The sequence below is a fragment of the Arabidopsis lyrata genome (genome assembly GCF_000004255.2).
Source record: "Arabidopsis lyrata subsp. lyrata unplaced genomic scaffold ARALYscaffold_5, whole genome shotgun sequence".
Lineage (NCBI taxonomy): Eukaryota > Viridiplantae > Streptophyta > Magnoliopsida > Brassicales > Brassicaceae > Arabidopsis > Arabidopsis lyrata.
In genome coordinates this window covers 13,110,525-13,138,047 of record NW_003302551.1, presented here as the reverse complement: position 1 = coordinate 13,138,047, position 27,523 = coordinate 13,110,525, and the positions used below count along the sequence as shown (strand labels likewise).

Below are 27,523 nucleotides of genomic sequence, written 5' to 3'. Positions count from 1 at the left end.
TGACGACACAAAATCCGTATGCAAAAGACCAAACGAATCAACCTTTATACCTTTTATTGAATAATATCCCATCATAGGAACACAATCCTTATTTAAAGAGTACAGATTTTCGATAGATTATTATGATCAATCACGCTTGAAATAAGGTTTGAGATAACTAACAAATAAAAAGTTGAGACCGTAATCAACGATTTCAGGACATACATTTTTCATTATAAACAACCATTTCATCCAAGATGGTTCTTCTATATATGCATCTCCTCTGCCAATACCTTTGAAGATTGCTTTTGCGCATTTACTCACTGATTCCGATAGAATAAAATCTGAACCATACTATATTTTTGATAAAGCAAATAAAAGACATATAATTAGTATAGTGTGACATGTATATTGTTTAGAATCATGTACAAGAGTTGTTACTTACCTTTTCCATACAGTGAGGTGTGGTCATATCTGTTGATACAACTCCTGGGAGAACAATTGTTATTTTGATATCCGGACTTAGCTCTATTCTTAATGTCTCAAAGAATCTTAATAAGGCTGCTTTGCTTGCCTACAAAAATAACCAAGTAACATCAATATTATGTATATAATAAATAGTATATAGAATTTTGTTTGTTCTATCAAAAGAAAAATCTTACTGCATATATGCTTGCCAATGGCAAAGGTATATTTGCTGAACCAGATGTAATCGCGACGATTTTTCCTTTACTCTTTCGAAGATGAGGAATTGCGAAATAAGTGATGTATGTTGTGCCCCAAAAGTTGATGTCCTTATATACACAAATTAGATGAAGTAATCAATATAGAGTTTGAAATTGTTGATTTGATTCTAAAGCAATTAAAGTCATACATAATTTCTGGATTACCATTGATATAAATTGGAGGAAACTTACCATTATAGGATTTGCGTCTTGAATTTGAGTGAAATCTTCGAAAAGAACAGTTTGAAATATACCAGCATTGTTGATCAGGTGGTCTACTGTTCAAATATAATAACTTGATTAGAATAATAATCTAAATGAATTTGACTTTTTTGTGGCATATATATTATAGTTAGATGTTATGCCTATCATGATCTTCATTACTACTTAAATTTTAGCTTAGTTCGGGTTTTGTATTTGACAAAGTAGAACTAGCTAGAGTACTTACGTTTTCCGAAATGACGAATCGTCTCATCGATGAACTTCTTGCAGTCCTCAACATTAGAAACATCACCAGGTATGGTGATGACATTACCAGATCCTAATTGACGTGAAGTTTCAGCTACAATCTCTAGACGATCCCTTCTTCGAGCAACAAGAGCCAAATATGCTCCTTTCTTTGCGTACTCGTATGCCACATGCTTTTTTTCCAATCCAACAAAACAAGAACATAAACAATCTAACCAAATATCATATCAATTGATGTGGATCTATACATTTAGTTATTTCTAGTCGTATTTAGATACTATCAAATAAATTACTCCCTCCGTTTGAGTTTAGTTGTCGTTTTAGGATTTAAATTTTGTTTCATATAATAGTTGTCGTTTTAGGTTTTCAATGCAAATGTTTGGTGAAAATTCCAGTTTTATCCCTACAGTTTTAATGTTTTGACCAATAAAATTTTTTATAAAATATAGTAATAGAGAGTAAACAGAAAATTTAATGCTTTCTTAATTTGTGTGAAAAAACCTTAAACGATAACTAAGACGAAACGGAGTGAATATCTATTTCCTAGCACTCATAATTGCAAGAGATTCCACGACAATACAGGACCTCGAAAACAAAACCATAAACACAATCACCAATGTCGGATCTATGTTATATACATACACACACATATATATTTGAATCAGTAATTATAAGAAATAGCTCTATATCGATCATAATAGACTAAATCAACAAATCGTTAATTACTTGGTATTCGTCCAAAAAAAAACGTAAGAAAAAAACAAAAGAAAACGATTGAACATGATAAGTTGATAACAAAAGGGCATAACATTCAAAGCCAACTAACCTCTCCGATGCCGGAGGAAGCTCCGGTGATTAGAACTACATTTCTGGCTACGTTTTCGAAGTGAAGGTACTTATGAAGACAAAGCACAAGTTTGATCAAAACATAAAATGGGTAAAAGAAGACAAGGAAACTGATGGTAAGAGGAGGTAGAAGAAGATTGAGAATGGTGGTAAGCATATCCATGTTGTTCTTTTGCAGAACCAACACCACTACTTGTTTTTTTTATATATGTTAAAATGTTCAAACTTATACTTTACGAGTCAAGTCTATTTTAAAAGACACCGAAAGCTAGAAGGGGAGGAAATGGTGGCAAGTGGATCTCTCTTCTATTTTCTTATTCTTCTGTATCTCGTTATATTAGGAAAAGAGGTTAATTGCTACTAAAAAAATATATTAGTTGCTATATATATATATATATATATATATATATATATATATATATATGTTGCTAGGAATGTAAATATTACTAAAAACATATTATTTGCTATATATATATATATATATATATATATTTGTTGCTTGGAATGTAAATATTACTAAAAATATGAAAGAACATTATTTACCAGAGAGTGACTTTGGCAAAAAGGGAAAAAAATAAAACAAGGCTACAATAGAGTTACACAAGATTTGATGTTTAACAAACAGATCCAAAGAAGCATAAGCTTTTGCTAATGATTTTCGAGTCTTCTAGATTAGATGGTGTTACAAACTTCGCGGTTAGTGCTATATATATATGTATGTGTAAAAAGCTTAATATATATGGACACACAAAAATTCCATGACAATTATATCCATCTGAATCCCCTTTATTAAATAATAAAGAGATATACGAAATGTTTGTTTCTAAAACAAATTGAAACAAATATGAAGAAAGGGAAAAAAAGAAAGTAAAAGACTACGACTTAGTGCAATATAACACATTAACACAGTATAAGTTTCATGGCTATAATGACAACACAACCACAGTTGAAAACCAGAGATCTTGGATAGATCGATATGATCAATCACGCTTGAAATAAGGTTTGCCATAACGAACAAATATATAGTTGAGTACGTAGTCAACGATTTCTGGACAAACATTTTGTATCAAAAAGATCCATTTTATCCAAGATGGCTCTACTATGTATGTCTCTCCTCTACCAATACCTCTGAAGATGGCTTTTGCGCATTTACTCACTGATTCTGAAAGGATGAAATCTGAACCATACTATTTTTCAATAAAGCACATTAAGAAATTCACACATAAATTAGTTAATGTCATATATATAAGATACAAAGTTATGTACAAATGTTACTACTGACCATTTCTTTAAACTGAGTGGTCATATCTGTAGATATAAATTCGGGAATAGCAATTGTTATTTTGATACATGGACTGATCTCAACTCTTAATGTTTCAAAGAATTTTAATAAAGCTGCTTTGCTTGCCTACATGGCTACATCATACCAAGTAGTATCATTATCATAGAAAATTTATATGTATATGAGAAGTATGTAAAAGATTTTGTTTATCTTACTGAATAGACGCTTGCCGATGGCAAAGGTATAATTGCCGTAGCAGAAGTAATCACAACAATTTTTCCTTTGCTTTTTCGAAGATGAGGAATAGCAAAATAAGTGATGTACGTTGAGCCCCAAAAGTTAATATCCTTAATATACAAATGAGATGAAGTATCTAATAAAGTTTGAGAAAAATTTACAAAACTACCATACTTAGAATTTCATAATCATAACATCAATTTAGATAACTTATCCTTTTATACAAGTAATGTTTCCAAATGATGAATCGTCTCGTCGATGAACTTCTTGCAGTCCTCAACATTAGCAACGTCACCAGGTACGATGATGACATCGCCAGATCATAATTGACGTTATGTTTCTGCTACAATCTCTAGACGATCCTTTCTTCGAGCAACAAGAGCTAAAATTGCTCCTTTCTTTGCGTACTCGTATGCCACATGCTATTTTTTTCCGTTGCAATTAACAAAACAAGAACATATAAAAGTTAAATATACAGATGTATGAATAATGATAGAACGTCAAATATTTGAATGGTATGCGGCTTAATCAAGTTATCACGTTTTGCAAACGTGATTATGTACCAATTACATATCATTCATAAGTATGTATCATCTTGCACGTTTTCTAATTATAATTAAATTAAACAATAAACTTACGCATCACTAAATTGTAAAATTTAGGAGTTAAACAAATTATTTTGGTATTCAGCTAAATTGTAAAATTTAGGAGTTAAACTTAACCATTGTTATATTTGTTGCTAAAAATTCAAGATAAGACCAACAAAAAAACAATTAAACATGATAAAGAAAAAGAAAAAAACACCCATAAGATCCAAAACTAGGACTAGCTAACCTCTCCAATGCCGGAGGAAGCTCCGGTGATTAGAACTACTTTTCCGGCAACGTTTTCAAAGCGAATGTTCTTGTAAAGACAACTCACAAGTTTGATCAAAAGATAAAATGGGTAAAAGAAGACAAGAAAACTGATGGTAAGAGGAGGTAGAAGAAGATTAAGAATATTGTGAAGCTTATCCATGTTGTTGGATTGCAAAACCAACTTACCTCTCTACTTGTTTTTTATTTCGTTTTTACTTAACAAGAGAAGCCTATTTAATTAATAGATAGATATTAAAAGCTAGAAAGGGAGTCATTTCTAGATTGTTGGCCGTCATTAAGACAAGGATTGTTGGCAGTCATTAAGAAGTTGTACCCTGCAGAAATAGCTTATTTCTCTATCGAGTGATGTGAAAGTTAATCTAAATGAATGCTTTTAATTTTATGCACATGTGAGGTCATCTCATGCATTGATTCACATTTAACCTTCTCCCAATCTTTTTTGAAAAGTAGAGGACATTTTTAGGTAATATGGATGACTTGATGAAATAGTATTAAACTCAGTTCTTGATGATTCAAAACTCGAATTGGAACAATTGCATCATGCCAACCAAACAACCCGAAAGTGTCATCATAATCTCCGCCTTGCATTAACACAATCAATCTTCACCTTAGTCAGTCGTCACATATGAAAAATGTTGTGATGTGTGTCAGATTACAAAAGACTCAGCAACGGGTTTTAAACCCTAAGCCAGGGATAACTGTATTTTGATTTTTGCTTCTCATCATCCACAACATCACAAACATTAAAATGTTCAAAACTCTTCAAAACCCAATACAAAAGAAAACACAAACTTGAAAGAAGCCTCAGACCGTCCTAGTCAAGTTAGATGCTTTTCAACATTGAGTTTTCAGCAACCATTAAATCTAATCATCACAGGCTTCCAAACAAAAACATAACCAAGACAAATAAAAAAAAAACAAAAAACAACGTTTTGAGGAGGAAATCATCAGATCTTCCTATACAAGTGGAATCATAAAACTCAGATTTCTCTGAGCATTCAACGACTTGGCAAAGTTTTCCTCATTTGAAATCCCATCGCAAAAACAAAAACAAATAACATATTGTTCCCCGACGTCCTAAGTAACATCATTGAAAATTGAAGAACAGGATAGCGAGGGAAACTAAATTCAATGTAGGCAATTACACTTCACAACAAGCTTCACATATAAACATATATTCAAAGCATGAATCTTTATATCATGTAAAAGCCACCAAGACACAAAAAATCAATAAAGAAGAAGAACTCAGTCCCTTAGATGTTCATAATAATGCGATCATTACCGCAATCATTACAGGTCTGTAAACTGACTCATCACTGTTCTTCCACAACAACAAAACAAGATTCAAGACAAAACACAAACCCTAATTATAAGAGATTATGTAGCTGCTCAAGTAATGCTCGCTAATCAGTAATCAAACTAGAATTAACAGTATGACTACTTGAATGATTAGAGAGTGATTTTAAAGGAACGAGAGCAACACGATTCTTATTGCTTCAAGGGAACGAATCATATGGGAACGGACAAATCCACATCGACTATCTGATGAAGCCATTCTAATAACCCTAAATTCGATGAACACTAAATCTAAGAACAAGCATACTAAAGCAATTGAAGAACACAACAACAGAGATATATGGATTCGAAGACTAAGCTATAAACCCTAGAGATAATGAATCGGCTGAAGAATTGTGAGAGGAATGGTTGGTGTGTGGAAGGGTTTATATAGGGAGGTTTATTGACGGTAGAGAGATTAGGGTTTTTTGAGTGTAGGAGAGTTAAATGACGAAAGTAGCCTTGGGCTTAGATTTCGTAAGGTCGGTCATTGTGGTTGATGTGACGGCCCAATATTGAAGGGGTTTGTTTTTATTTGAAGCCCAGTATCGTATTGAATACTCCCTCCGTTTCGGTTTAGTTGTCGTTTTAGGATTTAAATTTTGTTTCATAATAGTTATCGTTTAGATTTTCAATGCAAATATTTGGTGAAAATTCCAGTTTTATCCCTACAGTTTTAATGTTTAGGCCAATGAAATCTTTTATAAAATATATTAATAAATAGTAAAACAGAAAATTTAATACTTTCTTAATTTGTGTGAAAAAACTTTAAACGACAACTAAAACGAAACGGAGGGAGTAAGTTTTTTTTTTAGGTAGATTTAGATTGCCAAACCTATAGGTCAGACCAAAAACAAAAGAGAGCCACATTTTAGGAAGTGATATGCGTTATGATTTAAAAAAATAAAAAAAAATTCAAAATAATTTTGTGGTTAGCTCAAAATTTAAAAAATAATTAAGGATTTTAGACGTGTTTTGGAAATAAACAATGTTGTTAGTTGATCCGATTACACATGTATGATATATTTACATGGTCTTATGTTATTGTATTCGATAACTGTTTTTTTTATTTATATATATGTATTCATCGATAGACGATTGTTATTTACATAATTAGAAAATATTATATTGTAATGAAAATTCAAAATATAGAGTTTCCGTGTAAGTTTATGTTAAATGAACAAAGTAGATTTCGACTCATTGTCTAGTCACGATATACATGGAAACATGATGTTTTCCAGAACGTACCAACTCGTATTGGAAGAAAGAACATTCTGATGAGGTAAAATATAAAAAAAAATTGTAAGAAACCAAAAGATCAGTACACAACTCTGCAAAAAAAATATATATATATATGATTCAACTACCAAATATATTACTGAATGTGGAATTATGTCAGTACAGGCCACATTCCACAACTTTTGTTTCTATTTTGAAGTGTGTGAATGACGAAAATAAAAGTCTACAATAAAGTGATAGAATAGAAGCAGTACACAAATTTTCATGGAATCAGAACCTAAAGAAAGCAATTTAGAGTTTTCATGAAAACAGAACCTAGAAAAGTAACAGGCATTGATGAATAATACCAGATTGATTCAAGTAAGGCTACACAAACCTAAATATGTAAATCCAGTTCAGCTTTCAGATTCTAGGTCTACGTAAACATATAGTGAAAGAATTGCATCAAATTAAGTAATTTGCAAAATAAGAGAATCTGAAATAGACACAATCCCTGAAAGTAGTACATTGGTTCTTTTGTCTAAGAAAGTGAAATTCATAAAAAACCTTAAAATGTCTTTCAGACGATCAAAAGATCTACTCATCAGCGCTAGCATTCTCGCCACCGTTGATGTTGTGCTTCCTTGCGTACCTCTGGTTCCTCAGGAACTTAGGATCCATCTGAAACATCATTTCACAAAAATTCAAAAATCAAACTCCAAAACTATAACCTGAATCTGAAATCATTTAGGTTTGAACTGTAAAAAGAGACTTACTCCTCTGGTTGGGGTGTGACGGTGCCTCCTTGGCTTCTTGATTCCGTTCTTATGCGCCTTGGCAGACTGATTGTGCGCCGTGTGATTCTTTGACTTTGCCATCTCTGTAACAACGGCACAATACAGCTATTCAAACTCAATCGCAAACGAAACAGTAATAACTAGAACGCGGGGGAAACTAAATTCAATGTAGGCAATTACACTTCACAACAAGCTTCACATATAAACATATTCAAAGCATGAATCATTATATCATGTAAAAGCCACAATCTTTATATCATGTAAAAGCCACCAAGACAAAAACAACAACAAAAGAACTCAGTCCCTTAGATGTTCAAAGAAATGCGATCATTACCGCAATCATTACAGGTCTGTAAACTGACTCATCACTGTTCTTCCACAACAACAAAACAAGATTCAAGACAAAACACAAACCCTAATTATAAGAGATTATGTAGCTGCTCAAGTAATGCTCACTAATCGGTAATCAAACTAGAATTAACAGTGTGATTACTTTAATGATTAGAGAGTGATTTTAAAGAAACGAGAGCAACACGATTTATATTGCTTCAAGGGAACGAATCATATGGGAACGGACAAATCCACATCGACTATCTGATGAAGCCATTCTAATAACCTAATTTCGATGAACACTAAATCTAAGAACAAGCATACTAAAGCAATTGAAGAACACTAACCTATTAATGAACCCTAGGGAATGAATCGGCTGCAGACTTGTGAGAGGAATGGTCGGTGTGTGGAAAGGTTTATATAGGGATAGAGATTAGGGTTTTTAGTGTACGGAGAGTTTAAAATGACGAAAGTAGCCTTGGGCTTAGATTTTGTGAGGTCGGTCATTGTAGTTAATGTGACGGCCCAATATTGAAGGGGTTTGTTTTTATTTGAAGCCCAGTATCGTATTGATCAGTTTGTTTTTAGGTAGATTTTAGATAGCCAAACCTTTTAGGTCAGACCAAAAACAAAAGAGAGCCAAATTTTTTTTTTTTTTTTTTAAACCCTATCGGCTAATCCGGTCAGCCCCGATAGAAACGCACTGAAATGCTTCAAAGTGGACTACTCCCCAAAAGGCCACCACACTCGAGTTTGAAATGCGTTCCGACTAATGTTAGGGGTAGCCAGATCGCGTGTTACTGGACTACCAGGTAAACTGCTTGGGCATTTTGATCCAAGCCCAGACTTCCCACACAAATGTGTTATTTGTTTCCAGCGTGGATCGAACCTGGGTTACTTCATTCCAATCTTTCCACAATTCTCAACTACCACTGGACCACAGTTGTGTGGGTAGAGAGCCAAATTTTAGGAAGTGATATGAGATATGATTTTTTTTACTGTCAAAATAATTTCAAAACCCAAAGGATTTAACGATTTTAGACGTGTTTTGGAAATAAATTGAATAAAAGATAGGGAGACTCACAAAAATACCCCTTTTTCAATACCCCTTTTCAAAAATGCCCCTTTTGGCTGTCCATTTTTAAAAATACCCCTTTTTATATATAATATGACTAAATTACCCTTCTTTTAATAAAAGATATCACAAATATATAAGAAAAACATGAGAATGTGCAAACATCAAAATTACAAATTTGATTTTGTAAAAACTTGTAAAGCCTTCAAAATACCTTGTAAAATTTTCCCGTAAAATTTTTCCCGCCAAAAATTTTTTTTTGCGGGAAAAGTGATTCCGCAATTTTTTTGGCGTTAAATTTTTGGCGGGAAAAATTTACAAGGTATTTTAAAGGTTTTTTACAAGATATTTATAATGTTTTACAATGTATTTTAAAAGGTTTTACAACGTATTTATAAGGTATTTATAAGATATTATAAGATTTTACAAGCTATATTATAAGGTTTTACAAGTTATAAGGTTTTACAAATTATAAATACCTTATAAAACCTTATAAGTACCTTGTAAAACCTTTTAAAATACATTGTAAAACCTTATAAAACACTTGTAAATACTCTGTAAAACCTTTAAAATACCTTGTAAATTTTTCCCGCCAAAAAAATTGCGGAATCACTTTTCCCTCAAAAAAATTTTGTGGCGGGAAAATTTTTTGGCGGGAAAAATTTTTACGGAAAAAAATTTACAAGGTATTTTAAAGGTTTTACAAGTTTTTATAAGTGTTTTGGCGGGAAAATTGCGGGATCACTTTTCCCGCCAAAAAATATTTTGTATTTTGTGGACCTAATTTTGTTTCAAATAAAGGTAAAATTGTCATTAAAAATTAAAAGAGGGCAAACTTAAAAATGGACACTCAAATGGGGCATTTTTTAAAAGGGATATTGAAAATGGGGCATTTTTAATAATTTCTCTAAAAGATATGATCACATTATTAATATATATTGAATAAAAGAACAAGAATTGTGTTATATGAACCAAAGCCATTTTTAATATCAACCGTGCAAGAAAAATATTTCACTTAACGTTTTGTGTCATGAATGTTCAATTGCAGATAGGTTCCAGAGTATTTGTTAGCTGCAAAAATGTTTTAACCATATATAACACTTTGGTATTTAATTATTTTGGTCCACCGTGAAAATGATAAAAGTTTACCATGAGAAAATGTCAATGTCATTATCTGGCTGTCAATTACCCGAGATTGGAATTATATAATTAGAAAATATAATATTGTAATGAAAATTCAAAATATAGAGTTTCCGTGTAAGTTTATGTTAAATGAACAAAGTAGATTTCGACTCATTGTCTAGTCACACGATATACATGGAAACGTGATGTTTTGCAGAACGTACCATCTCGTTGCAAGACTTATGTTGCAGAGTCCAAATCGAGTGTAGTAAATTATTCAGTGGAAGTATATACCGACTAGAAGAAAATAATATTCTGATGAGGTAAATATAAATAAAATTATTCAGTGTAGTAGATTGATTTTCTGAGTTTTTATTTTGTTTCCAAAAAATTGATTTTTTAGAATACATTTAATTGCTTTCTCTTTTTACGAAAAAGGTAAATTAATGATACGCATGGAAAAAATAATTTATACTAGTGCCAAAGTTTTTTTTTTTTTGGATGCAAAACTTTTCATTGAATTAGAAAGAGAAAAAAAAGAATGTTGGTAGTGTTGAGAAACAAAAAAGAGTAGATAAATACGTACTAAAATGAAACAATCATTCTGTTTTAATCTGTGTGCAAAATTCAGAAAATCAATCTTTGGAAAACAGAGGGAGTACAATTTACTTCTATCAAAACTCAAGGTCTAGCTATAATCTAGTTGGATGATTAAATCATGAATGGTTGTTGTGAATGTTATCCAGGCCTTCCAAAAAAAATCACAAATTTTAGGCTTTTACTTCCTTTTTCACTTTTCTTTTAATAACATCTCTTAAAATGAAATCATATGCAGGATCTAAAGTTATTACTAAAATAGTTTAATGACTGCTGATTAGATAATATTCTCATTTATCTTCTTCTTCTTCTTTAAAAAAAAAAAAATCAAACCTATTGTAACAAGAAGTGTTCAATGACAGTCAGTCAAATAACGAGAAATTCTAATATACATTAGAACAGTGAGAACAAAATAGACTACGCAACCTTGCGACATTGTTTCATCACCATTTGGTCTTTTTCAAACTATTATTTTAATCGTGTGTGGATTAACTCTTATTTAGATTCGTTTAAAAGTCGAATTGCCGTATCAATTATGATTTTGTTATTTTGGTTATATTGGGTACTTTTATATTGATGAAAAAATATTAACAGTGTTTTATTGCAATAAGCCAAGAACATAACTCACAAAAGATACAATTATATATGAACTCAATAGGAAAAATAAAACAATTTAACCAAGCTAGTTATAATGTAACTTGGAGTTTGAGAACCAGGCTATATATAAGAAGGTTCGGATCCTTATATATGCCCGAAGATCGGAAGATGACATGGTATAGCACGATTGTGCATGAGTGGTAGCGTCTATTTCTTTTTAGCCGTTGGCCCGTAGATAGATGATGATGGTTTGCCAGATAGACTAGGATCGTGACCTCATGAACGAGTCGTTTTTTTAATTATGTCCAAACTTATTATAAACGTGATATTCTCTACTTCTTTTTTTTAACTAATGGGATATTCTCTTACATAATCCCACTTACTAATTAATTAATTGACCAACTATATAAGTATTTTATGACCAGCCTAAATTAATTAAATTACAATTATTGATGGCTCTTTGTGAGGACTATGAGGTGTATAAAAAGTCTTTACTTTAAAAATGACTTTTGGTTAACATTTTAGGCTAGTTTTAACTAATTGTGTTTTTTTTTTTGTAAATTTAACACAACTTTTGCGTTTGTTTTGGCATTTTACATTTGAATATTAGACTAGAGAGGATGCGAGTATATTAATTGAGATACCTATTTAACCTAACAAACTGTTTATACGTCATCTGTTTTTATCTTCTTCTTTCACAAATTATAAGAATCTTCTTCCTTCTCTGTTTATTTGATAACAAAACTTGCTTATACATGCATACACGGCAGGGATCTTACAATTATTAGCGTCATTCAAGCTCAAGTAATGATAAAATAATAATAATAGTCACATCGCCTATATCATCACCTTATCATTTTTACTATTATTATTCTCATAGTTAGAAACTTAGAATCCAAACTATTCGGATATATATGAATTTACAGTCTTGGTTAGAGAATCTCAATCATTTATAGCTGAAGGTGTACCATATTGATAGATGGGGGGACACCAGCAATTTTTATATTTTCAAATATATCAAACGATTCAAATGTATCATGTCGCGATTTGGGCTTGCTACCTCAAGAATAGGGCTGATTTTTCGTTTTAGCCAATCAAAGAAGAAACACGTCGATATTTTTATTTTGCATATCATGATATATATTAGCATTATCCAAATTCTAAGTGAGATTCATCTTCTCACCCTTGCACATTGTAGCAACGTGTGAGGCATGTGCGATGCCTCTACGAATACACATGTGATCTGGTATATACATATATACATGGTTAAATATATTGTAAACTATGATTTATGGATACACTCGAATACTTCTCTTTTATTCGTTTCCGGAAACTATCATAATGATCCACTATCTCCTAATATATAATTGTTATATCTCCTTCTCAAGATTCGGTTTCGAATCGCGACCAATTACAGTACGTAACACACATGTCCAATCTCTATTTTTTTTTAAAATACACATAGTAGGGTTACGTTAATCATAAAATAGTAATATACAAAGACTTTTGTTTACATTAGTAACTGTATTTTTAATATTATGATAAAACTTTGTAAAACCACCTTAGTTTGCAAACCATAGAGGGTCGTGTTTATTGACATTTGTATTATGTTATAATTCGAATCCAAACTTGAAAATATGTGTGCACTATTAGACTATAAAAAATAAGAATTTGTAAAACGATATTGCTAATTATAGTAAGAAAATTTTCTGTGTTCCACCATGATTTAATTTAACGGTACTCATTTTTTCTTTTTGACTCTTAACGTTACTTATCATTTGTTATCAAGAAAAAGCTACTTAATTACTCATATCATTTTATGTGAGATACATATATATATATGTAAATGCAAGAGCTACTAAGTTTTGAATTAGTTCACGATGTAACTCAGAATTTCTCAAAAACTCTTTCGATTAATAGAAAATATGTTTACAAGGTTTCTCCTTTAACACTATTTTCTATTCTCACTAAGTCTTGTTCATTAATCACAGACCGATTAAGAACAATAACTCTCCTTAAAACCCTTAGCTCTCTTTAAGCCTCTAGTTCTCTATTTCTCTCAAACTAAGACTTAATAGCTAGGAATTCTCTCTAGTGATTGTGTTAAGCTTTCTACAAGCCTTAGCACCCTATTTATACTAAATAGGTTGAGACCATACAACAGGTCGATTTCCAATTCTAAAACTAATTGGAATGGACAATTTCCTTTTTCTTTATGGAATAGGAAATTGTCCTCTGTCTTCATGTTTTCCTTTTCTTCTTGCAAAAGGAAACTCTTCAGTCTTCTAGAATCTTCTCTAAGCTTCTAGTCTTCACTTCAAACCGCCATAACAAGATTCTGCATATTTCCTTAATCTTGTTCATGTTGCTCTGTTCTCTTGAGTTACTTCTTGACTTAGTTCAGGTACTCCTTCAGAAGCTGCATCTTCAATCTCCCCCTTTTTAATCTTGTGTCTCTCAAGCACCTGCATTTGAAATCTTCTATCTTTTGTAGACATTTTTCATCACAAGCAATCACAGACTTTAAACAATCGAAGTTATTAAAAATTTTAGCAATTTCGTCCAACAAAGACTAACTCCCCCTAAATCTGACAAAGTCTGAAAAACAAGCAACAACAAAGTCTGGAGTTCAAAAAAAATCAAATAACTACTCCCCCACAACACATGAACTCCCCCAGACTCACAGCCATACTCCTTTCTCCCCCTGCTTGAGAGCTCAAGGTTAAAAACCAAACTTCCTATAGTCTTTTGGACAAAGGATGACTGAGAACAAGTTGTTGAATCACTCCATTCATCTTGGAAATAGCCTGAGCTGTGTCTAACAAGGCCATAAACATTCCCTCTCTATCATCCTCATCAGGGTGTGGCAGACGGATGCTTCCAATGTCCACAACAGTATATCCTTGATACTCTGGATTAAACTGAGAAGAAGGATATACATTTTGAGGAGCAGCTCTTGAAGTATTTGGCTGAGTGCTAGCTTTTGCTTTGCCCTTCATCCTTTCAGTGTAAGCTTGACCAGTTCTGACATCCTTTTTGTAGAACTTAGGAGTCACAAACTTTTCTCCAGGAAAGATTGTCACTTCTTTTTGACTTATGAGCATCCCATATATGATTCGGGGAAACACCAACCATCTTTCATCCTTATTCTGAACAAGTGACATCACTTGATTGAAAATCATCTTCCCAACATCAAATCTGATCCCATGAAAGATTTTGTAGATAAGCTGAGCTCTTTCAACTGAGACATAGTCTGGATTAGACGAAGGGATCCAATTCTGAGCTGTGATACGAAGAAGTGCTCCAACTCGTGGTGAAAGATTCTTAAAAATCAAGTCATCCCAGCCTGTTTTCTCTTCTTCACTTAAGATTTCTGCAAGCTTTTCTTTTCCAATAGAATCAGCCTCACTATCTGCCTTTAACTCATCTTTGTTCAACTCTTTGAACCCAAGAGACTTGTTGATTTTCTGAGAGGAAAACTCATAAACATGTTCTCTGACGAATACACTGACTTTCTCAGAATTTTCTTCAGACTTCTCAGAAGGGAGATTAGCATAAAACTCAGCAATTACCTCCTTCACATAACTGCCTAGATTCGTTACAGTGGGTTCCAACTTTGCAGATTTGATCAAAGCTAAAAATCCCCAAGTATCTTCTTTTTCTAAATCAATCAAGCGTTCCTCAACTAAACTCCTATCCTTAAATAAAGCATACCTTTCTCGAGCTTGAGAAGATGAGAATAGCTTAGATCGAAAGCTTTTCTTGGGTTTGCTTTTACCTGAACCAGAAGCGTTGAGAGATTTGTTCTTCTTTGAACTTGGTTCAGCATTCTTCTGTTTCTTCTTTGGAGGAGCTAGACCTAGCTGTTTGAAGACTCTCTTCTTACGAGCTTCTTTCTCCTTCTGATTCTTCTGGAATTGATCTTCAACAGTCAGCTCAGTGGGCTCAAGTTCAACATCTGAGACGTGGATTGGTTCATCTCCAACCCTTTCCTCTGGTACTTCAACATGTCTGTCATCTATTTCTTCTTCTATCTGTTCTGCATGTGACCCGATAACATTCTGTTCAGCTTGTTCTGAGAAAGTAGAGTCTTGCTTCTGATTCTGCTCTGATTGATCACGAATTTCATCATTCTGAGATGAAATCAAACCTGCTTCTTCAAATTGTTCAGAAGGAACCTTAGAATCTCTGTCAGGTTTCTTTGATTCCACTACATCTTGCTTATCTTCACCAGATCCACCACTCTTAGTTCCTTCGCTTGCAGTGGCGAATGAATCTTCATCGTTGTCATATGGAACCAGAGATAAAGAAGCAACTGTAGATCTGACTGGTTCTTCGATGGGTTCATCAACAAATTGTGGGTTTTCTGCACCACCATCAGACCGACTTTCTCTAGCCTGTCTTCTTCCTCCGATTGGTCCTCTTCGTGTAGCTTTCACCATTCTTACGATTTGAGAACTTTTCTGCAGTGAATTTCTCGCTTCTCTTGTTTCTTAGGGTTTTAAAAACTTTTTTTTTTTTTCAATTAGCCTCTTTGTCTTTCTCCCCGAGAATCTTTTCACCAAGATTTGAGTAAATCTTGTTATGATTGCATATCCCTTTTTTAAAATTAAAAAAACTCGATTTTTGCCAAAAACAAAACGGAATAAACCATTCTTGGAGCTTCTAACGTGATAAACCGAACTAGAAATATTGAATTGAACCGTATCTTCATAACCATATCAGCTCTCTTGTTCTCTGACTGAGTCAGATCATAGTTCACATACTCCAAGTGAATTTCTTAATGTGACAAACCTGTTGAAGTCCAATGCCTTTGTAAAAATATCTGCCAGCTGAATCTCTGTCCCAACATGATCAATCTGAACCTTCTTTTCTTCAACCAATTCTCGAATAAAGTGATGTCTCACATCAATATGTTTAGTTCTTGAATGTTGAACCGGATTTTTAGAGATATCTATAGCACTCTGATTATCACAGTAGACTTGAAGAACTCCAGCGTCGATTCCATAATCTGCTAACATTTGCTTCATCCAAAGTAACTGAGTGCAACAACTTCCCATGGCAATATACTCAGATTCTGCGGTGGATATTGACACAGAGTTTTGCTTCTTACTCAACCACGCAATTAGATTGTTTCCAAGAAAGAAACATCCTCCACTTGTACTCTTTCTGTCATTCACATTTCCAGCATAATCAGCATCACAGTAACCAACCAGATTTTGATTTGAGTTTCTTGAATACCAAATACCAAGATCTACAGTTCCTTTGACATACTTCAGAATTCTCTTCACAGCTTCAAGATGAGACTGTTTAGGCTTTGCTTGATATCTAGCACAAACTCCAACACTCAGACATAAATCAGGCCTACTAGCAGTTAGATATAAGAGACTTCCAATCATTCCTCTGTAAGTTTTGACGTCTACATCTGTTCCATTTTCATCTCTTGATAATTTCAATGAGGTACTCATAGGAGTTTTAGCTTCTTTGCATTTATCCATTTGAAACTTCTTCAAGATCTTCTTAGCATAAGTACTCTGTGTGATGTAGATTCCTTCATCCGATTGAACTATCTGCAATCCCAAGAAATACTTCAATTCACCTACCAAACTCATTTCAAACTCTTTTGTCATGTTCTCTATAAACTGATCCACCAACTTCTGAGAAGTACTCCCGAAAATAATATCATCAACATAAATCTGCACCATCATGATCTCTTTGTTTTCTTCAAGAATAAACAAAGTTTTATCAACACTTCCTCTGTTGTAGCCTTTCTCAAGCAGAAAGTTAGTCAGCCTTTCATACCATGCTCTAGGTGCTTGTTTGAGTCCATATAGAGCCTTCTTTAGCTTGAAAACATACTCAGGTTTCATCATATCTTCAAATCCTTTAGGTTGCTCAACATATACTTCTTCTTGTAGTATACCATTTAGAAAAGCACTTTTAACATCCATTTGATGAACCGTGAAGTTAAGAATACAAGCCATTCCCAAGAAAAGTCTGATTGATTCAAGTCTTGCTACAGGTGCAAACGTTTCTTCAAAGTCAACACCTTCGATTTGATTATACCCTTGTGCTACCAATCTTGCTTTATTTCTGACAACTACTCCTTTTTCATCACTCTTGTTCTTAAAAATCCATTTGGTTCCTATAATATTTGTATCCGCAGGTCGTTTAACCAATTCCCAAACTTCATTTCTTTCGAACTGTTCTAGCTCTTCCTGCATAGCAATGATCCAGAAATTATCTTCAAGTGCTTCAACATGATTTTTTGGTTCAACGGATGAAACAAAGCATTGAAACTGCAAAGTTTCCCATTCTGCAAAATTACTTGTCATCTTCTTGAAATCAAGCTTTACACATCTGGTTTTCATCGGATCTTGGAGATCTCCAATGATGTCTGATGATGAATGATTTTTGTGTACCTGAATTTTCTGAGCTTCTTTGTGACTATCTTCTTGTTCTATCGATGAACCATCCACTTTTTCTTTAACCTCTTTATTGGTTATCTCATCCAGTTCTGTGTCACTTTCTTCAAGTTCTTCACTAACCTTTGACACATAATGATCATCAAATACAACATTAACTGATTCCATAATAGCACACGTTCTTTTGTTGTAGATTATGAATGCTGTACTAGTCTCTGAGTAACCCAGAAACATGCCTTCATTACTTCTGGAATCAAATTTTCCAAGGTAGTCTTTGTCATTCAGTATATAGCATCTGCATCCAAACACGTGAAAGTAGCTCAGATTCGGAGTCTTTCCTTTCCATAACTCATATGGAGTCTTCATCGAATCTCTTCTCACATAGACCCTATTGACGATATAGCATGATGTGTTTATTGCTTCTGCCCAAAACCTCTGTGGAACCTGATTTCCATGCATCATTGCTCTAGCCATCTCTTGAAGAGTTCTATTCTTCCTTTCTACAACCCCATTTTGTTGAGGTGTTCTTGGAGCTGAAAACTGATGTGCAATTCCATGCTTTTCACAAAAATCTTTCATGGATTCATTTTGAAATTCTCCACCATGATCACTTCTTATTCTTTTAATACCTCCTCTCTCATTGATAAGCTGAAGAGCCCATATTCTGAAACTATCTGCTGCGTCTGACTTCTCTCGAATGAATCTCACCCATGTATATCTAGAAAAATCGTCTACCAATACAAACACATACTTCTTCCCAGCTATGCTTTCAATTGGCATTGGCCCCATTAAATCCATATGAACCAAATCAAGTGCTGACTTAGTCTGAACATCTGGAACTTTCTTGTGCTGCACTTTGACTTGTTTCCCTTGATTACATGGACCACACATCATCTTATCTTCATCTTTAAGCTTAGGAACTCCTCGGATAATTTCTTTGTCAACCAAAGTAGTCAGATTTCTTGTATTCATGTGACCTAGACGTTGATGCCATAGATTAAGGTTGTCTCGTGCAGAGAAACAGTTGGTTGTACGGTTTTCCCACATGTAACAATTGTTTCCTGTTCTCTTACCTCCTAGAACAATGTCACCGGTTTCATCAAATGCTTTACAATCTTCTTTAGTGAAAGTAACTTCTAGACCTTCGTCACACAACTGACTTACACTAATAAGATTAGCCTTTAATCCACGAACAAGATAGACATTCATCAGCTGAGGTAGCTCTACATCACTAGTTTTTCCTTTACCTTGTATGTCTCCATGACCTCCATCACCAAAAGTCACTTTACCTCCTTTGATTTTCTTGATGTCTTGTAAGTAATCTTTTGTGCCTGTCATATGGCGTGAACACCCACTATCAAAGTACCAAGGACTCTTTTTCTCGCATTCCTCTGTGACTAACGCCATGTTGCATCTAAAACCAAGTCCTGCTCTACTTCCTGTATCTCTTTCTGCAGTTCTTCTGACTAGAGTTGGATATAGATCAATTTTCTTTACCCAGATTTGATGTTTATATCCATTCCATGTAAACTTCCTTTGATACCTGAGTTTTCCCACTTTCTCCCAGTACTTGTAACAATGAATCTTTATGTGCCCAATCTTTCCACAGAAATAGCATCCGATGCCTTTGAAAACACTTTTTCTTGATTCATCTTGTGCATGATGAGATATTCCTCCAGACACAAACTTGGTTTGACCTGTGCTTGTTTCTCCATGACCAGTGTACCCTAGTCCTTTGTTTGTTTTTTCCGTCCTTCCATAGCTTAGAATCTGATCTAGTTGTTTTGTTCCAGCAAACATGTGAATCTTCCGATGTTGTTGATTAAGTTCTGTTTGTAGTCCTGCAGATATCTTCCTTTCAGCGATCAGTTCTTTCTCCAAATTATCAGCTTTAGCAGACAAGCTTAGTTTTTCTTTCATCAAACTCAAACTTTCTTTGCTAATCTTCTTTTCATCTTCTAGTTGATTCTGTAATAGTTCAACAAGTGATTCGAGACGTATCTTTTCTTTTAGCAAATCTTGATTTTCTGTACCAAGTTTAATCAAAGTTTCTCTCACCTCTTTGTAACTTTCAACAAAATTCACTTGTTGTTCCTCATCTGATTCAGAGTCAGTTTCTTCTTCACCTTCAACAAACTCAGTAATGCCTATCAATGCTACATAATTTAAGATATCTTCTTCCTCACTCTCTTCCTCAGATTCTTCTTCAATACCAATCATTGATTTTTCTTTTCGACTACTGATACAGTCATCTTGAGCATGTCCCATTCCTTTGCATGTTGTGCATTTAGTTTCTCTTTTCTTGACTGTTGGACATTCACGAATAAAGTGTCCATACCCTTTACATTCATGACATTGCATGTCAGCTTTCTTTGATGGTTTGGTATCGTCAGTATTCTTTTTGAAAGATCCAAACTTCTTCTGTCCTTGTCCTTGTTCTGCTCTTTTCAACAACCGATCAAACCTTCGAACTAACAGACTCAATGAATCTTCTTCTTCTGCTTGAGATTTGCTTTCACAAGATGTCAACGCCAACCCTTTTGGTTTCTTAGTTCCTCCTAATTCAAGCTCATGAGCCTGAAGCATCCCTACAACTTCAGCAAAACTGAGAGTATCAGTATTATTTGACACTGTTAGAGCTGTTTTGTACGCCATAAATCTTGAAGGTAGACATCTTAGAAATTTCTTGACCAACTTCTTGTCTTTATACTTCTTCCCAAGCGTTAAAGCTTCTTGCGCCAATGAACTTAGTTTAGAGCTAAAATCAGAGATTGAATCTTGCTCATCCATCTTCAGATTCTCGAATCTTGAAGCTATCAAATCTTTTCTTGAAGTCTGAACCTTAATCGTTCCCTCATAGTGTATTTGCAGAATATCCCAAGCTTCCTTAGCAGTTTCACAGCCCTGAATTAAGTCAAATTGTTTCCTTCCAACACTGCAGTGAATAGCTGTGAGAGCTCTAGCATTGAATTTAGACTTTTTCTTCTCATCTTCAGTCCAGTCTGACTCGGGTTTGGCTGTGAAGCTTCCATCTTCATTCTTAATTTGTGGTTCTTTCCATTCTTCCAAGACAGCTTTCCAAGCTAACACATCTATCCCTCTTATCACAGATTTGATTCTTGACTTCCAAAAACCATAGTTACAATCGTCTAGAACAACCTTCGCGTTTTTAAGCAGTTCTTGATAGCTCTCCATCTTTTCCACAAGACCTCACCTGTATGTAATCTTCACAAGCGACCGCTCTGATACCAATTGTAAATGCAAGAGCTACTAAGTTTTGAATTAGTTCACGATGTAACTCAGAATTTCTCAAAAACTCTTTCGATTAATAGAAAATATGTTTACAAGGTTTCTCCTTTAACACTATTTTCTATTCTCACTAAGTCTTGTTCATTAATCACAGACCGATTAAGAACAATAACTCTCCTTAAAACCCTTAGCTCTCTTTAAGCCTCTAGTTCTCTATTTCTCTCAAACTAAGACTTAATAGCTAGGAATTCTCTCTAGTGATTGTGTTAAGCTTTCTACAAGCCTTAGCACCCTATTTATACTAAATAGGTTGAGACCATACAACAGGTCGATTTCCAATTCTAAAACTAATTGGAATGGACAATTTCCTTTTTCTTTATGGAATAGGAAATTGTCCTCTGTCTTCATGTTTTCCTTTTCTTCTTGCAAAAGGAAACTCTTCAGTCTTCTAGAATCTTCTCTAAGCTTCTAGTCTTCACTTCAAACCGCCATAACAAGATTCTGCATATTTCCTTAATCTTGTTCATGTTGCTCTGTTCTCTTGAGTTACTTCTTGACTTAGTTCAGGTACTCCTTCAGAAACTGCATCTTCAATATATATATATATATATATATTTTGAGATCTCATGTGAAATGTATTTGCTGTTTTAACATTATGATAAAATGCTTCACCTACAATCAAATACAAGTGGTCCCACCATTGTCGTGATAACACGTGTACGGCTTTAAAGCAACCAGAACAACCATTGGACAATTTTTACACCGTCAGATAAGTACATATCCACTTGCTGACTCAGCCGGATAAACCTAAACCGGAGTTTCCCCCACCGTCAAAATTGGAAGAAACCGGACAAAAGAGAATGTAAAAAGTAAAAACAAAAACCCATCGGAAGTCGTAAGAAGGTTAATTAACACGTGGAAACAGCTGGTCAGAGTTATCCGGTAACTTATCCGGTTACAAGTAAATAAATAATTTGGTCCACACGCAGGCACGCACGACTCCTTCAGAACCAAAACGCGACATCACGGCGCCGTTTAGTGTCTATAAATAGAGCAATCGGTCGTAGAATAACAAGACATCAAAAACGCAAATATCGATAAAACACTTCTACGTGCAATTTTCTCCTTTCTCTTCCTGGACATCTGTCTGTTTTGTTATATTTTCCCTGTAATCTTTTTTTGGGGTTTTAAAAAATCTATCCCCTAAAGTTTCGGAAAATTCTGTTTTTTCTGTTCTCATTCTTCGTGATCTTTTTCATTTTTGCAACCGAAAGAAAAAACATGTGTGGAATACTTGCCGTTTTAGGATGTTCCGACGATTCTCAGGCCAAGAGAGTTCGTGTTCTTGAGCTTTCTCGCAGGCAATTCATTTTTCCTCTTTTTTTTTTTTGGTTTTTAAAATAAGAAAATTATTTGGTTTGTCACGTTAAAATCATTCTAAATTCTGCAAAATTACGTTATGATTAGTTTGATGTTAGACATCTTAAGATACTAAAATGATTGTTTCAGAATATGCTGAGGAAGATTGATGTCATCTAATCTCATTTTTACACGATCACGACATACATAATTTGTAGTATTATCAATGCATTCATTTTCTTGGACCTTTTTGTTGAACGTGACATGAACAGTGATGTTTGATCAAATCAAACGTTACCCTTTTTGCATAGTTTATGTGGATCTCTCTAAGAAAATCTGAATCTTTTTTTTGTTGGTGGAATATTCCCTAGATATGGTATAAATATGTGAGTTTATTTTTTTCAAAATTTGGTTACAGATTGAGGCACAGAGGACCTGACTGGAGTGGATTATATCAGAACGGAGACAATTACTTGGCCCATCAACGTCTTGCGGTCATCGATCCTGCCTCCGGTGATCAACCTCTCTTCAACGAAGACAAGACCATTGTTGTCACGGTAACGCTATATCCATGGAGTCATATATCATAACTCTTTTGATATTTTTGAAGCTGAAACTTTTTTCTGTTGTTGATTGTTTGGTAAGGTGAATGGAGAGATTTATAACCATGAGGAGCTGAGAAAACGTTTGAAGAATCACAAGTTCCGTACCGGTAGTGATTGTGACGTCATTGCGCACTTGGTATGTTTGATATAGTTTTGATTGCTTTTTGCTAAACTGGTTATTAAGTTTTGACTTGAGTTTGATGTGTTTTGTGGGATATAGTACGAGGAGTATGGTGTGGATTTTGTTGATATGTTGGATGGAATCTTCTCATTTGTGTTACTTGACACAAGAGATAATTCCTTCATGGTGGCTCGTGACGCGATTGGTGTCACTTCGCTCTACATTGGCTGGGGATTAGATGGATCTGTCTGGATATCTTCAGAGATGAAAGGGTTAAATGACGATTGTGAGCATTTCGAAACGTTTCCTCCAGGTCATTTTTATTCAAGCAAATTAGGAGGGTTTAAGCAATGGTACAATCCTCCTTGGTTCAATGAATCCATTCCTTCAACGCCTTATGAACCTCTTGCGATAAGACGCGCCTTTGAAAACGTAAGAAAACATCTCTTCTTTTTAAATGTATGTGGTGTGAGAGGGATTAATCTGAAATCTGTTTGTTTTTCTCTACAGGCTGTGATTAAGCGGTTAATGACCGATGTTCCCTTTGGAGTTTTACTCTCTGGTGGTCTTGATTCTTCCCTTGTTGCCTCCATCACTGCCCGTCACTTGGCCGGTACTAAAGCAGCTAAGCAATGGGGTCCGCAGCTCCATTCCTTTTGCGTTGGTCTTGAGGTGCGATTTAGAACAGAGTTCCTCTGTTTTAAAAGCAGAGGTTGGATGAGATATATAGTGTTTTTAAATATGAAACTCAAACTTAGCATTATTTATGGTTGTTGTGTTAGGGCTCGCCGGACTTGAAGGCAGGGAAAGAGGTGGCGGAATATTTGGGGACGGTGCACCACGAGTTCCACTTCTCGGTGCAGGACGGGATTGATGCAATAGAGGATGTGATTTACCATGTGGAGACTTATGATGTGACGACTATCAGAGCGAGCACACCGATGTTCTTGATGTCCCGGAAAATCAAGTCTCTAGGGGTCAAGATGGTTCTCTCTGGTGAAGGTTCCGACGAGATCTTTGGAGGGTATCTCTATTTCCATAAGGCACCTAACAAGCAAGAGTTTCACCAAGAAACTTGTCGCAAGGTATTCCATTTAACCACAAAATAAGACATTATCAAAACAGAGGTCTTTAAATTTACTTATCTTCTTGATATGAATTCATGTATGTTCGGTGATGACTTGCAGATCAAGGCTCTTCACAAGTATGACTGTCTAAGAGCCAACAAATCTACATCTGCCTTTGGACTAGAGGCGCGTGTTCCTTTCCTTGACAAAGATTTCATCAACACAGCTATGTCTCTCGACCCTGAATGCAAGATGGTAATTACAAAACTTACATCACAAACTCAATACCTTCTTTGACAAGTTAACGTTAAACAAAATTTCGATATGGGTTTTTCTAGATCAAGCCAGAGGAAGGGAGGATCGAGAAATGGGTTCTAAGGAGAGCCTTTGACGACGAAGAACGTCCTTATCTGCCAAAGCATATTCTCTACAGACAGAAAGAACAGTTCAGTGATGGAGTTGGCTACAGTTGGATCGATGGCCTGAAAGATCACGCTGCTCAAAACGTACACATAAAAGATCTCATATCTCCTCCTCTAGTTAGCTAAAATACATCTGGATTCATGTTCAGATCTGATTAGTTCTGTTCTGTTTTAAGGTTAATGACAAGATGATGTCCAACGCGGCGCATATATTCCCTCACAACACTCCAAACACTAAAGAAGCTTACTACTACAGAATGATCTTTGAGAGGTTCTTCCCACAGGTGAGAGTCTGATAAATCTCCATGATGTAACAGAATCTCCTATTCGTTTTGTTTTAACAAATTCAAAAACTTCCTTGTTACGTTTTTTCGTAGAACTCTGCGAGACTAACGGTTCCTGGAGGTGCGACAGTGGCTTGTTCGACTGCAAAGGCAGTGGAGTGGGATGCAAGCTGGTCCAACAATATGGATCCATCAGGAAGAGCCGCCATAGGAGTTCACCTCTCGGCCTACGACGGCAAGAACGTGGCATTGCCCATGCCGCCACTTAAGGCAATTGACGACATGCCGATGATGATGGGTCAAGGAGTTGTGATTCAGACGTAAGTTTGATGGGGAAATGTGTGTTGTATCTTCCCAATGGGTGAAGTGTTTTGTATGATTTAATAATAAGAATGCGACTTTTTATCTTTTTTCCTATGAAGATTTGAATGTATTAATTATCTTGTAAAAATTTGTTTCTTTGTAAGATTTGAATGTACCATTTCGATGTACATCAATCTTATATCAATGATGTATTATATTGTATCGATATTACTCGACGGCTATACTCACCTAAGGATTAGTCGGAAATTATACATTTCTATGTACACCATTTAATCTCTGTCGAATTTACCAAGTGGTTGGTTAATCGATCATCAAGTTTGTTCTCTTTGGGTCTAATGGGCTTTGTGGGGTTTTAAAAAAAGTGTTAAAAAATAATAAAACAGAAACATTGGACGTTCTCATCTATTTAACCCAATTGACTTAATTCTGTTGTCTTCTCCGATCAAATCTCCTTCAATTCCCTCTCTGAGATTCAAAAATCCGCCATGGACAAAACACAATTGATCTTGTTAGGACTACCGATTTTCTTGCTTTTCACGGATCTCTTAAATCTCTTCACTCCTCCACCGCCGAAATCTCAGCAACAACCACCACCGTCTATCTCTAACCCGCAGCGTTTCCCAGAAACCCTAGATTTCCCCTCACAGGTGAATTCGAATTCATCGCTAGTATCTCTCTTTAATTCCTACTCAATTCTCGCATCATTTGTGTTCTAATCGTTCCTCTTTTTAGCAGAAGTCAAGTGGTGTTGGATATGGAAACACCGTAGAGATCAACTTCTGCGTTTCCTGCTCTTACAAGTATGTTTCGACTTCTTTCTAAGTTATTGTCTTTTTTAGGTTTTCTATTCGTGATTTGATTGCTAGGTCCTGTATTTATGTACAAATGGTGATCTTTTAATTGTAGGGGAACTGCAGTAACAATGAAGAAGATGTTAGAGACAGCTTTTCCTGGATTAGATGTAGTTCTTGCGAATTATCCGGCACCAGCGCCAAAACGTATTCTTGCTAAGGTTGTGCCAGTTGCTCAGATGGGAGTTATTGGTCTCATTATGGGAGGTGAACAGATATTTTCTATGATTGGAATTGCGCAGCCTCCTGCTTGGTACCATTCTTTGAGAGCGAATAGATTCGGGTCCATGGCTTCCACTTGGCTTCTTGGTAACTTCTTGCAGTCTTTCTTGCAAAGTTCTGGCGCCTTTGAAGTTAGCTGCAATGGAGAATTGGTCAGTATCAGATCATTTTTCTGTGACAAGCTTTGGTTATAAGACACAGACTTGTGCTGCTATTGTGCCAAATGTGTTAGTGTTAGACTGTTAGTATTAGTAAAGCTAATCAAATCCAATGTTTTTTCTTTGTAGGTGTTCTCTAAGTTGAAAGAAGGGAGATTCCCAGGGGAGATTGAGCTCAGAGATCTCATCCGTGGAACATTGACGAAACCGTTCGTCGCAGGCAGCTACTGAGTAATCCTTACGGGCTTACACAATCATAGACACGAATCTAGTGTTTATGTTAAAAAAGCTTATGTGCCAAAATGTTCGTTTTTTGTTTTAACACCAACACCATGTGTTAATATCCTCAAATTGTGTGGTTGATACATATAGTTCACATGGAGAATTCAGATCACTCGAAAGAGAGATTATTATATATTTATTTATTATTCAACATAGACTAAAGAAGTAAACTCAAAAGAGTTTTAAGGTGTTGTGTCAGCCTTTGCATTGGTCGGAACGCTGGGATCGTGTCTGGTGTTTGCAGATGGATCATCATAATCCTCGATGGTTACCATTAAGGATCTACTTTTAGTCCCTGTCTTCCCAAATCCTAACAAATAAAACCAATTCAAATCCGATAACAGAGTCAGAACATCACAATTCAAAGAATCAAAACATAAAGAAAGAAGAATCGATTAAAAGAGATGAAACCTGAAACAGAAGCAGTGTTTTGGGATGAAGATGTTACAAGTGGAAGGGTTAGTATGAGAAACAAAAGAAGACGAGATCCAAAACTCATCTCAGTTTGGTTTGAGAGGTATGTTTATATGTATGTATACGTCGTATATATTTATAGAAATGATGATACCAAAATATTCTGGTTGTGGTTATCCAATGCAATCTGTTTTTTTCACGTGAATGAGAGTCTAAACATTAAATCCTGTTTTGTTGTGTGTGTAATGTTAGTT

At 34.8% G+C, this 27,523-nt stretch overlaps 6 protein-coding genes and 1 pseudogene across 8 annotated transcripts; 2 read left to right on the top strand and 5 right to left on the bottom strand.

The window, feature by feature from the left end:
* Nucleotides 1-33: 33 nt before the first annotated feature.
* LOC9311901 (11-beta-hydroxysteroid dehydrogenase-like 3) lies at nucleotides 34-2,351 on the bottom strand. Its single transcript, XM_002875787.2, has 6 exons — nucleotides 1,999-2,351; nucleotides 1,153-1,345; nucleotides 897-982; nucleotides 642-773; nucleotides 425-553; nucleotides 34-333 (listed from the first exon to the last, which is right to left on the bottom strand). The coding sequence occupies exons 1-6, from the start codon at nucleotides 2,179-2,181 to the stop codon at nucleotides 127-129; spliced, it is 930 nt and encodes a 309-aa protein (XP_002875833.1). The 5' UTR covers nucleotides 2,182-2,351; the 3' UTR covers nucleotides 34-126.
* A 443-nt stretch (nucleotides 2,352-2,794) lies between these two features.
* On the bottom strand, nucleotides 2,795-6,311 carry LOC9311900 (annotated as a pseudogene). The gene is made up of 4 exons (XR_002332292.1): nucleotides 4,372-6,311; nucleotides 3,516-3,959; nucleotides 3,301-3,426; nucleotides 2,795-3,205 (listed from the first exon to the last, which is right to left on the bottom strand). The product of XR_002332292.1 is annotated as an 11-beta-hydroxysteroid dehydrogenase-like 2 (transcript).
* A 1,019-nt stretch (nucleotides 6,312-7,330) lies between these two features.
* LOC9313623 (60S ribosomal protein L29-1) lies at nucleotides 7,331-8,542 on the bottom strand. The gene is made up of 3 exons (XM_002875785.2): nucleotides 8,443-8,542; nucleotides 7,745-7,848; nucleotides 7,331-7,649 (listed from the first exon to the last, which is right to left on the bottom strand). The coding sequence occupies exons 2-3, from the start codon at nucleotides 7,844-7,846 to the stop codon at nucleotides 7,566-7,568; spliced, it is 186 nt and encodes a 61-aa protein (XP_002875831.1). The 5' UTR covers nucleotides 7,847-7,848; nucleotides 8,443-8,542; the 3' UTR covers nucleotides 7,331-7,565.
* A 13,242-nt stretch (nucleotides 8,543-21,784) lies between these two features.
* Nucleotides 21,785-22,303, bottom strand: LOC110228534. The gene is given in 3 exon segments (XM_021026202.1): nucleotides 21,785-21,973; nucleotides 21,975-22,184; nucleotides 22,239-22,303. Coding segments are annotated over 3 exon segments (363 nt in total). The 3' UTR covers nucleotides 21,785-21,885.
* Nucleotides 22,038-25,610, top strand: LOC9313622 (asparagine synthetase [glutamine-hydrolyzing] 1). The gene is made up of 10 exons (XM_002877508.2): nucleotides 22,038-22,521; nucleotides 22,938-23,076; nucleotides 23,165-23,260; nucleotides 23,345-23,677; nucleotides 23,756-23,917; nucleotides 24,028-24,330; nucleotides 24,433-24,567; nucleotides 24,651-24,818; nucleotides 24,911-25,018; nucleotides 25,112-25,610. The coding sequence occupies exons 1-10, from the start codon at nucleotides 22,442-22,444 to the stop codon at nucleotides 25,340-25,342; spliced, it is 1,755 nt and encodes a 584-aa protein (XP_002877554.1). The 5' UTR covers nucleotides 22,038-22,441; the 3' UTR covers nucleotides 25,343-25,610.
* Nucleotides 25,611-25,715: 105 nt separating this feature from the next.
* Nucleotides 25,716-27,008, top strand: LOC9311899 (selT-like protein). Of its 2 annotated transcripts, none has more exons than XM_021025684.1 (4): nucleotides 25,716-25,974; nucleotides 26,078-26,142; nucleotides 26,249-26,567; nucleotides 26,703-27,008. In XM_021025684.1, the coding sequence occupies exons 1-4, from the start codon at nucleotides 25,828-25,830 to the stop codon at nucleotides 26,802-26,804; spliced, it is 633 nt and encodes a 210-aa protein (XP_020881343.1). In that variant the 5' UTR covers nucleotides 25,716-25,827; the 3' UTR covers nucleotides 26,805-27,008. The 2 variants fall into 2 exon arrangements, with proteins under 2 accessions (XP_020881343.1, XP_020881342.1); XM_021025683.1 differs by having other exon boundaries at nucleotides 25,719-25,989.
* LOC9313621 (protein PSY2) lies at nucleotides 26,909-27,477 on the bottom strand. Its single transcript, XM_002875784.2, has 2 exons — nucleotides 27,267-27,477; nucleotides 26,909-27,165 (listed from the first exon to the last, which is right to left on the bottom strand). The coding sequence occupies exons 1-2, from the start codon at nucleotides 27,352-27,354 to the stop codon at nucleotides 27,038-27,040; spliced, it is 216 nt and encodes a 71-aa protein (XP_002875830.1). The 5' UTR covers nucleotides 27,355-27,477; the 3' UTR covers nucleotides 26,909-27,037.
* Between the last annotated feature and the right edge of the window lie 46 nt (nucleotides 27,478-27,523).